The sequence below is a fragment of the Neodiprion lecontei genome, chromosome 5, assembly GCF_021901455.1.
Source record: "Neodiprion lecontei isolate iyNeoLeco1 chromosome 5, iyNeoLeco1.1, whole genome shotgun sequence".
NCBI lineage: Eukaryota > Metazoa > Arthropoda > Insecta > Hymenoptera > Diprionidae > Neodiprion > Neodiprion lecontei.
In genome coordinates, this window is record NC_060264.1 from 35,392,373 (window position 1) to 35,404,402 (window position 12,030).

At 40.3% G+C, this 12,030-nt stretch overlaps 1 protein-coding gene across 2 annotated transcripts in view; it reads left to right on the forward strand.

Moving 5' to 3' along the window:
* LOC107217247 (inositol-pentakisphosphate 2-kinase) overlaps positions 1 to 12,030 on the forward strand; it is a 43,303-nt gene that overhangs the window by 13,192 nt on the left and 18,081 nt on the right. Inside the window, exon 1 of one of the 2 annotated variants that reach the window (XM_015654680.2) lies at positions 11,477 to 11,622. The exons of the other annotated variant lie outside the window; for it this stretch is intronic. Coding sequence (XP_015510166.2) covers positions 11,591 to 11,622 — 32 coding nt within the window. The 5' untranslated portion in view covers positions 11,477 to 11,590. Of the gene's footprint in view, positions 1 to 11,476; positions 11,623 to 12,030 lie in introns of those variants that run through there. 2 annotated transcript variants of the gene reach the window in all.

The following is a 12,030-nucleotide window of genomic DNA, read 5'->3' on the forward strand; positions in this document are numbered from 1 at the left end:
TTGCAAAAAGTGTAGTTCTCTAATGTCATAATAATATATCAAGAAATATTTGATCACGATGATTGTTCAACGTTTTATATTTTTTTTTCCGTCTTACTTCACCGCTCTGCATATACGTAAGTTCGTCGAAAATGTTGCAATTTAGTTTGTTTTGTTACGGCTGAATTTTTCGTAACAAATATTTACGGCTGAGTTTCAACTTCAATTCTTAAATCCAATATGTATTCACAGATTCTAGGTTTCAAGTAAATTGTTGATGTTAAGGTGGGACAACTCTATTTCAAGTCTAAAGTTGCCAAATACTGTAAATAGTTGCTGCGTCACTGAAAAATTACTGCCATCAATGGCTGTCTAAAACCGTTAAAAATCGAGTTACACCACCGTTACAATATTAGGTTCAAGTGTACAACTGGAGTGTTTTTCTACCTACCTGATGTATTGCATGGGCAAAGGTTTAGCGGTTAATTGCAGTAATAGCAGTAACGGGAGTCTCTTTACCTATATCTGTATCGTTTCGAACGAAAGCGGCGTTCTGATTAAAATCGCATGTGTGCGACCAAAGTCGCCTGCTTATCAGTACAGCTGCGCCAAATTGTTGTCGACCTAGAAATTCTGTTGTGAACCTGCGAAGCGGAGTGTGGCTGTTTCAACATCCCAAAAAGATGTACATACAGGTATATTGACTTTAGCCGTACCTTCGTACGAACTGGTTTGCCGTTCTCATTTCAGCATTAGCTAACATATATCGTAATTAGCCATAGATAATTACACGTGAATGCATACGTTCATTGAGTTTCCAGGATCGATGTATGAACAGCTACCGCGCTGCCCTGTGTCAGAGGTCAACGACCAGAGCGCGTCGGTCGCGTACTAATAGAGGCTGAGACAAAGAGTGCGGTTATATCTATCGAGTATGAACCTATATTCCTGCCATAGTTCGTGGCTTGTTGCTGGGTCAACGTGTAACCTGCATCCTGACCAGTTCCCCACTTAGCGGAGAATGATATTTTTGAACCCGTTTATGCGGCGTCTGCATCGGTGCCAACAATTGCAATAAGCGAGGACAGTTATATTCTGGGGTACAGAAGCGAAATAGCAACGTTGGGAAGCAGAGCGAATTCTTTTCGAGCATGTCGAATTATATCCTTACTATATGCGGATATATTGATGTATTACTTTGAGTTTTTTTTTCTCCTCAATCTTTTCGTTTCCTTTTCCCTTCGCCTTAAGCCTCCGTCTCGTGTAGGTGTAACAATTTATTTCACGTTTTATTTTACCTGTGTTCGTTAACTTATACCGTCAATTTTGCGTTGTTGTATTTTCTGCCGTCGACTGAGTGCCCAGGCCAGTATAGAAAGCGGACACGTCACACTGCAGGTAACCCGAGCGAGACAGGATAAGCTACTCGAAGAGAGAGAGAGAAAGAGAGTGACGGAGAGATTTCTTGCTTGGTGAGAAAATTTATGCTGGGATTCCGCCTCACTACCGATGACGCTAAGAATTACGGTTCACATTTATTACGATTCGTATCAAACTAAGTATTATAATATTTATACCTGCCGTGTTCTGAAAATTCCGTTGCGGTTTTCTTTCGGTTTTCCTTAATCAGAAAACTATGCACGTGCTGCAAATTAAAAGTCATAATCCGCACGACAGACAATGGTTTGTTTCTTTCTATTCTGGTAGTGAGGAGAAGAAAATATGGTGTCCCAAGGTGCTGTTTTTATTATAAGAAAGCTAGTATGTGCTGAAATGCCACTTCGCAACTGTGCGGAGTCAAATGTATTATCACCAAAAGAATATTATTGGGAAGTGTTAAAACTTTTATTAAGAAAACGCTCCCGCGACTTTTAAACATGTATGGAACTCAACTTTACGATCATTTTCATTCTTTTGAAAGATGAAACCTTAGTTTCATCAAACAACCGACTCCTTCGTTACGCTCTCTGAGATTAATATTGTTCAATACACAAGTCACCCTCCCGGTAATTCGTATTTTCCAGATAATCATACTTCAATATATCGCCGGATGACGATAGAGCCTGCAGTTGGTTCTCAGAAAATGCAATCAAAAAATCTTAGGATTACCCTCTGAGAGAATACAACAGTTTTCCTATTTCTTTTAAGGGGGTGTCCTGGTCAATTTCGACGTTGAAAAACACTCCAATACATTTTCTTTTGACGCAGAAATAAAGTAATGGCATAAATTCTATGACTTTATTGTAGCGATTTTGTAGAATCCATATCATTTCTCCATTTCAGCGTCAAATGAAAGTGGATGAAGAGTTTTTGTCGAGAATTGCGTATAGAATGGGACTGTTAAGTCCATTTTCGCGTTTTAGATACGTAGATGTATACGTCAATGTCGAAATCGACCAGGACGATTCGAATAAAATGGTTGGTTAGTTGGCAGTCAACCGACTGGATAGAGTCACTGACGATGAGAACCCGACCCTGCTGCTGCTGCTGCTGCTGCGGTGTTCAAAGATAACCACAGTTCAACATACAATAAATAACACAAATATAAACGAGATGATGACTATAAACAAGAAGATTTAATTGTCAGTTCAGCAAATATAGAGAATAGCGAATATTTTTTTTTTTTTTTTATCATAAAACAGAAGAAAAGAAGCAACTAGCTTTGTTTTGAAATAAGTAGGTATAGCATGAATAAACGACTCCAACCAAATCCAAACAACTAGTCCTAATCAGCAGCACATTTGCACTTTTGAAAACAAGTTCCATCTTGTCTTTTTTTTTTTTCTTTTATTAAAAACAAAAATAATACTGCAGAAGAGCCTGCAGGAAGATGACGTCAGTTTTGCCCATTGCCCGGAGTCCCGTTCTCCACGTAACGTTCACGTTTCATGTCGCCCGGCAGGGTGTTCATAGGGGGGCAACCGGCAGGGGCGGCCGGGGGGGGGGGGGCGCGCCGGACAAAGGGAGAGGTTACGCGCTGGCCTCGACAGATGTTTTCGAGGGCGGCTCTCAGCCTTCCAATTGCAGCACGCTTAAAAAGGTTTCCCATGTTGCCAGACCGCGCCACGCTGCGCGAGGCAAGAGCAAGCGAAGCCTCTTTGTCCAATGCTCTCGTAGTACTCTTTAGGCTGCAGATATTCTCGATCGCAATGAAAGCAGCGCAGAAGGATTCTATGTTGAGAGAAAGCACAAGAACACTACGATTATATAGCAAATTTCCGCTGATGGGTGGATGGAAATTCAGAATTGAAAGAGGAACAATTCAGGGACTCCGATCATTTCAACTTACGTACCATGCAGTTTATATTCGTCCATGTTATATGAGTCATTCTCATCGTGATCATAAACGCATTGAAACTGAAATCCTCTGTTTTCAAACGATTGTCATCGTTACTAGAATAGTCGGAAAATGACTTGAAACGTGAACTACAATATGGTTATACGTTAATTTGATACACGTGATCGTGAGGTTTGGATGAAAAACAGCCGTATTCACGGTGATCAGGCATAAACATGTGCGCATGAGTGCCAGGAGGTTTCGATTTTCCTGGGAGGAAACTGCTGTCAGCGAATTTGTACGAATAGAAATACTTGCGCAATGTTGTAGCCGTTTCGCACGTTCGAGATCATTCAATATTTACCTAATATCTCCGAAATTTTAAGATGCAGGTAATATCGATTTGTATATAGTTGAACGGTGTTTCACACGTTTCCCGATAACTGCTATCATCATACGTATAAGTTTAGAGTAATATTGCTCACCGTTGCTAACAGCATTACTTTATACAATCAGTCTACCGCTACTTATTCCCATTGGAATAGATTAACGTGAAAACGATAAACAAACCCGGTGAAAAAAGGAGAAAGAGAACGGCTCTGGAACAAAGGGAATTGGAGGGGGGTATCAGTAATCCGTACGAGAAGCTGTTCGATTAAACAGAAATCAGACCAATAGAATAAAAATCGTTCGAAACATTATTCCACATATCACAGTCCCATAAGTTATTAAGTCGGAGATCTATTTTTTGACGAGTTTTTTCGATAGGCCCAGAATGTTTTTGGCATACATAGCTTGAGAGCGATTTATTTAGAGTCGTTCCACTCCTCATAATCAATTGAAGTTCAACACTAAATTGGTCGATATCAGCGAACTAATTTCAAACATATTACTCCATCCCAGTTTGTGCCTTTAATTCAGCATCTGAATACCATGCGCGGGTTTGCTGCAGTTAGCAACAGGCTGACAGTACCGGCACCCATAAATGATCCGAACATACACGCCGCGTTCCGCTTCTGGTGCTGTATAATCTAGCCACTTATAGTGTAAATATTTCCTTTAACGTTGAACAGCATTAAAACTAGGAGAGTCGGCGTGAAACTTGTGTCGTGGCGTCGTAGCGAGGCTCACGATTAGGTTATAGATACGGGCTCCAGGCTTTGGAATACGTGAGGATAGACACACTCAGGCGTCTGCCTCGCATGTGCACGGATGAATATGTTGGTATAACGTACGTGAGGCCACGTTGCGTCAGAAGATGACGGAATATATATCTACGTACACAAAAATAGAGAAACTTTGGAACAGAAAATACGACGAATGAAGAAAAATCTGACGAAAAAAAAAATGAATAATTAAAAATTTAAAGAAGTCTGGTCGATTGCGGTACGGGGGACATCACAAATGTTTTCAAGGTGAAGCTCGAGCATGTAACGCCATTTACTTGTGAAAGCGAAACAATTCTCTTGATTGTTGTGATCTTTGGAAGCATGGAGTGGCGTGTAAACGAGAGGATTAGTTCAGCACAACTATGATTGGGCTTGCATTTTTTTGAACTGCTATCAGGCAGCCCTATGGTTTACGAGACTATTTGTCACGATCGGCTTCGCTATTGCGTTTCAAGTTGATGATATATGTATGTATGTATGTATGTATAGTACAGAGTGAAGGTAGGGAGCGAGTTACCAAGTAAACGAATATGTGTGAAAACCAGACTCGTCGGAAGTATTGCAGGTATCATTGACGTGCTTATCTATAAGCTGAGTGGCCAGTTTTCACACCAGAAAACCGGTCCAGGTTGTGAATATAATGAGATAAGTTTTTCTTAATTTTCGAGTTTCTGTACAGAGCAGACAAAGGTTACATCGTAATTTCCTGAGATGCGTTTCTCTGCCTCTGACGTCATCGTGATACACCAGTCCGTTAATTACGATGAAATTCTGACTTTCAACAAGGTTTTTTGTCACCGAAAAAATCTTATAAATTATAATTTTTTTTTTTTTACCATCAACGGAATCTCGTCTTTGAACAAATCCAAGCCAACACAACATAACGATGAGGGTGAAGTTAGTAACGTTAACGTAACGATACATCAGGAGGAAAACTAATAAAAAATCATGATTGCATATAATTTTATCACGACTTTCGCGGAGTTGGCTTTGCAAAATATCAGTGTATTTTGTTTGTCATGGTTTACTAAATTTCAGACATTCCTAAAGGTGCGAAGTAACGATTTTTCCCAAACATGCATCGTTTACATTAACGCTACTAACTTTATCGTCGTACATAACGTAGCCCTTGGAAATCAAAATGAGTTTGACCGTATCGCGCTTATGTTGCAGATAGAGTGGAAAGTTCCAACCACGTCAATGATTTCGATACCTGGAAAGGGGCGAAGGGTAGAAAGGATGAAAGGCTTGCCTTTGCTTGGGGGTCGGTCGCGAATCACAATTATAAACCGGTCGCACACGTAGAGTCTGGAAGTTTCATTTAATTCATTCTGGGGGGGGGGGAATCGTATTTCGTTTTCTCACATAGTCAGTCTCTTGTGCATGTAGAAATGACGCAACTGCCACAAGTCAGAAAGCGTCAATTTCGACAAGGTATGTATATAATGTACTCAAAGGTTACGAAAGAGTCCTTTTGAACTTGTTTTATTTCAATTTGCACCCCTCTCCCCCCACTAGCCTAGGGTTATTTTTTGATTTCGTTTTAACGTTTCAAGAAATACCAGTCGTCCGAGGATAGTGAAGAAGAAACGAGAATATCTATGCAGATCGGAGCAGGTTATATTACATTGACTACCTTGGAAGTAGAAAAAATTATTCTTATCCTGGCAGAAGTTGATTTGTCAATCTTTAAAGGTGACGCAAGTCGTAGTCGTATATTGTTTACTTCACTCATCTTCATTGTATCGAACAGTTTTGTGTACATATCTTAGACGTGACGTAGACTGATTTTTTATTTTTTTTTTATTTCTTAATCCCCTGCATCCCTAGCAGTGTAGCAAAAAATATAAGATCAGTATCGCGAATCCCGTTATGATTGGATATTTGGCACAATTACTCGTATCGTTATATTTCCGCACTCACGCCAGCATTCGTCGGCATACGTGCAGATTCAAGCAAATTTACTCGGCAGGGGTCAGCTTGTTCGACCCACTATTATTACACTTGAAATTTATCATATACTCTCGTATTACAGTTAACTGAGGCGAGGCGAGCTCTGGGGTTTAAATTGCAAATGATTAACTATGAAAAGCGATTGATCCAATGATAGCTCGTTTAAATTAATAATCATCGAGTCTCGCTACGGAATCACCGCCCTGCCAGACTATCTTATTTTCTTCAATATCACCCGCTAAACTTTCAATTTAGACCGATTTATATATTCGACATTGCGATACGCGGTACATGCATACATTGAAATATGTTATGCAACTCGTAAAAAAAAAAGCCTTGACCCTGCGGAGACAAGAAAACGTATGTTAAGGTATTTATTGTCAGATAGCAACGCGCCCAATTCTGTCGCTTCAGAATGTCTTTTCGTTGATCCATTGTCGTCAATACTATACATATGTTATTGTCACGTGTCGTTTGGATCACGTGGCATCCGTTTTCAATAACTGTATCCGTAACCCCTCCGCAGCAACGTGCCGTAAATTTTCATAATAGGTTGTATTAAACAGCTCTTCCACGTGGGAACGTGGCTGTATTTCTACATCCGTACAATTGCAAAAATGAACCCCGGAGTTGGCAGATCTTAGCACAGACTCGTAATACAGTCAAACTTCGAATGGTTTCATTTTCGTATTTCAAAGCCTACGATCTAACGATTCTGCTGCGAACGTAAGGAGATTCCGTTTTCCGCGTGCTGCTTACTATACGAGTAGCTGTATAGAAGAAGAGGTAGCAATTAATCGGCAGCTTTGTGAAATCTGTCTGAGTTTGCAATTTTTCAACTATAGTAATGGTACATACATATACCAACGTTGCTCAACCATTTTTATTCAAGAATTGACCAAATTCAGGCGGAGATCAGAATCAACCTGGTCGACTGTACATACGCAAACTGAAATTAATACACACAAGCGTATTTCCATGTAATTGCAATTGCACAAAATTAACAAGAGAGAGAAATAGAGGAAGAAGCTAGGACTGTGACACTGTCGATGCGCGGGCTAAAGTGAAAGTCGTCAAACGGAAGTGCTACTGGGGGCTTTTGTTACACACGCTTCGTCTCTCTCCCTCTTTCTCTCTTTTTCCGTATTTCCTTCTCTCGCTTATTATCTTTTTATCCCTCTCCAGTCCTCTGACGTCATCCCGCTTCCCCCGCACCGCCGTTATACTGACAGTCTGACATATCGCCATAAAATGGCGTTATATGTAACGACCAGATTCGCGTCCCTACCCCGGCTCGCCGCTTATACCGTCAGCAAAAAGCCTACAGAACTTGCGTCATGATTTTTTAAGTGAATTATAGGACTTCGCAAAGTTGCAGAAGCAGCTGCTGGGTATTATAATATACAGTATACACACTTTCAGAATCTGCCTTTCTCAAAAATTTCTTGCGGTTTTATAATCTTCAATGTATTAACCGAAGTTCTTGGTAATACTTTTACTACTTACGTTGGTCCAAGAGTGCGAATTCAGTTTTTCGGTGAAAAATAAATATGAAATCAGGTCATCTTCGAATAAGACAGAGATTGAATAAATCTAAAATACAAGGAGCATTAATTTCTAGACCACACACGTGCAAAGATGTTTTTATTTAGATTGTGAGAACTGTGTAACGTGTCATATCCAAAAAACTGCAATCGTAAAGTATGCTCGGAAACTGTGGTTAGTCTAAACCGTTAAATATTCGTACGATTCGACAAAGTCGTAATTTATATTGACCGACGTGATCAAATTTGACGTCGACTGAATTATACATGTTTTATTTACACGTATCAAGTGGGTGAGAAAATGATTTTTTTTTTCAACCAAATCAATATATTTCTCTGGGCTAGCCCTACCGGTGGGTTCATTGACCTGGTATACTTAGTAATCTTGTACAGATATTTTTGCTCATGTGTTTATAAATTTCGAATCTTGTGTATCGAAAATACATTCGTTGAAGATATTTTTTGAAACGCTCTCCGTCCTTATTTTTAAACTATCCACCTGAGGCGTGTAATTGATTGTGATACAAACAGCACATGCTGTTATTCTAAAGAATATAAGAGTAAAATGTGTAAGAATAGCAAAAATATTCAACTTTCTTGACTTTTATGGTCGGGGAAAAAGCAGGCTTACCAGTATGGTTCGGGCAACTGTATGAACAAAGTATCGCGTGTGTAAAAAATTTTCAAGAGCAAAAATCTGCAAAAATTAAGAGGCGACAAATTTTGTCTTTCAAGAAAATTTAACGCATAACCGCGCGCATCTATAAGTGACGGAAACGATTTTCCAATACTTGTAATACGATTTCGGGTATACCGTTAGTTTATTGTCTACAATTGTCGAGTTTTGCATTGTCGTCTTCGTTTCTATTATCGTAGCAATTGTAATTATTACTCATAAAAAATCGCTTCCTAAACATCGTTAGGAACCGAGCAGGATTAAGACGCAGGCTCTTCAGGACGGTTATTGTCCTCGAAACTCCATTATACGTGGGTCTATTTATGTGATGCAAAATTCCGGATATCGGTTGCAATTTTGAATCGAAATGATCGAATTACCTGACATAAAACGATGTGATTACAGTACGTCGATATATTCTTCTGTTGTTTAATCCACACGAATCCTCAGTCGATTGAGGTTGAGCACCATTAGTCCCGTCGAGATAGACATAAAAATAGCCTTAAATGGAAATAATTAGGGGGAACGATTTTTTTTTTTTAAACTTCGAGCAAGCAATGGCGGAATTTTCCCAAAAATCGAGATTTAGACTTCCAACCCCCGCCCTCCCCCCAAAGTTTAAACAAAAAAAATCACTCCCCTTAATTATTTCCCTTTAAATGTCTATCTCGACTGGACTACATTTCAATACGTTATTTACAGAAAATTTTGCAAGGCTTACAAAGAAGTTGAGCGATTTTCCTTGTGCCGCTTGTAAAACCAGCCCAACTTTGGGTGACCTATTCTTTTCTGAGTCTTTGGATTGAAAAGATTCCATTCTGTATAGCCGACTACCTGGCAGCAGCCTTACCTTACCTTATTTTACCATTATTCTATACCTTCTCAACATAGGTACTATATGTATACCTATAGATATGGGAAATTCTCTGAAATTTGTCAGGTGTAGGTACACTGGGTCAGGTATACGCTACTTCCTCCCATTAATACGACTGCAAGGACTCCGAAAATTCCGTCAAAGAAAGTCGTAAAGAATGCGGCAAAAGGTGAAAAAAGACGTCGCCTTTGTACTGAAAACGTCTGGAAGTTTTTGTTTTTCCATTATTATTCTGATAATTAATAAATATTCTCTTGTATTGAACTATGCATTTTTTTATTCGGCCCTTAGGTTATTCCAAATAATCACGATGCATTAGTGTATTCTTCATAGTTTCTGCAATAAGGTGACGACGTCCTTCCATGAAATTGAGAGAGTGTTAGTCATGCGGTTGGCTGATTCGCATAAAGCGTACTAATACTTTTATACCTACATACCAAGAAAGTCGACGGTAATCGTAAAGTAATCCGTGACAATAAGTTCAACTTGCCTTGTTAATTGCACCTTTTCAACGACAATCGAGAAAACCATTACATTTTATTACGGCAAGTTTAATACCTGCAGAAGGTTTCGAGTGCCCCGGCGTAGTGTGCTGCATTGTCAAAGTACTGTTCCATGGCATTGCGCCCCCCGTGATCTTACCGTGCATACAATTGTCTACATGTATCCCCTACTTATCCATTAATATTAGGTTTATTATCTGCGGCATTATCATTTGCTGGAAGGTTGAATAGCCTAAGGGTACTAACATAATATCGCTTGAGTCATTATTTCACTTATAAAAAGTGACACGGGACATGACTCACGTTCGCATGTATTATTCAAAAATAAAGTCAACAGTCATGTCAAGGAAGACTGAGACTCAATGAAGCTAATTTAATTCAGAAAATTGATAATCAATACTAATTTACCTAAACTTCTGTAAGCATTTGTTGTCTAACAGATCAGAGTTGAAGCAGCGAAGTTTCAAGACCTTCCTGCTTTAGTTTCCTCTTCCTGTTCACGCATACCGATTTTTGATCACCGGATGCGAGAATTTATAATGTCATGATCATTTTTTTCTTGAGGTAGAAAAACTGCGAGCACTAGCAGCACCTACAAAGAAGGTAACAAAATGATAGGAGTTGGGTAACTGGGTGGGCAGGTATCAGGTAGTAAGACGCCATGCGGATATTTTCGCAATCCGCAGTAGCAGATTTGATTTTTCACCGATGCGCAAAACGATTACCCGTAAAAAACAAGAATCATTTATTGCTATGCTAGCGTTAATTTGTGGAAATACTATTTGCTCGCTTCCTAGTAATATTACGATAAATTCCGCTTGATCGATGTAAAATCTAATTACGATAAATCTGCTCGAGGCTCCCTGCCGTTTGCAATATCATCACAACGTCGTCATTCGTAGTCGTTACTCTGCGTTCGAAAGCGTTCCGATCTGTAGACACCCGTTCGCCCACCCATTTACTGGTTCGTCCTTCTATCTCACGCGTACATAAACGCGTATCACTGCATTCAAAGTAAAAACTTGGCGACCCACAAGTCTCCGTGGGACTATTGAACCGGTCAAAGAACCCGCATCAAGTAAACCGATTGCATTTCTTCTCCCTTCGTACAGACAATTAAGCCAAATTCATATGACGAGATGAAAAAGATCGGTTTTGTGCACTCGCACAAAGAATACTGGATATCTGTCTGTTTCCTGACCGCTCAACTTGGAAGGGACAACGTTTACAAAAACGTTAACCGATTGTGTAACTGAGGACTGAGAACCTATGGTTTCTTTTTTTTTTAACATTCCTGAATTTTTATCACGTGTCGCTGAAATGAAACAGCATTGTAGCGTTTTGCGGAATTGTACTGGGTCGATTATCGACGCCATTAAATGGATTCAGGCTGTGACGCGCGAGGCTGCGACGGCAGTCGCTCACTCACAATCAGCCAGGCAGTATTTTTACTTGGTTTTGAAGGAACGTCGATGCAAAGTAGGACGTTCACAGTACGTATACGAAAGACGTATTCTCCCACAAGCGGGCAGGCAGGCAGCCGTGCAGTCTTTATTTTTTTTTTTTCTGCGGCTATGGGTTTGTATACTGATACCTTGACAGAGAGCACGTGTGCATGTACAACCGAAGACTGGCATCACAGCTCAGGTAAATACATTTTTTTCATTCGTTCTTTCGTTTGACGGCCCGTTGAACTAAAGCGAAGCCATAACGAAAATAAGATTTTCCAGTATATCGATCTTTCAGCGATTTTAGCCCCTTTTCTCCTCTCATCACTAGATTAGCGCTTTATTCACACAGTCTCGCCGAGGCTCGTATGCGCTACCTGAAACATGGCGTCGCTCGCCTCCGGCCTGGCGCGTCATCGCCGCACGGTTTCCTGGCAAGGCGCGGCGTGGTGGCGAAGCGAGACGAGGCGCTTTCTATACATCGACAAGCACGCACACCACACAGCGTAGGGTTTCCTTGGTCATTCGAAGACCGGACTGCGCGCGCATGTTGCTACCGGGTCACGTGACAGTCGGACGGAGTGGGGCGGCCGGCTCGGATTCGTCG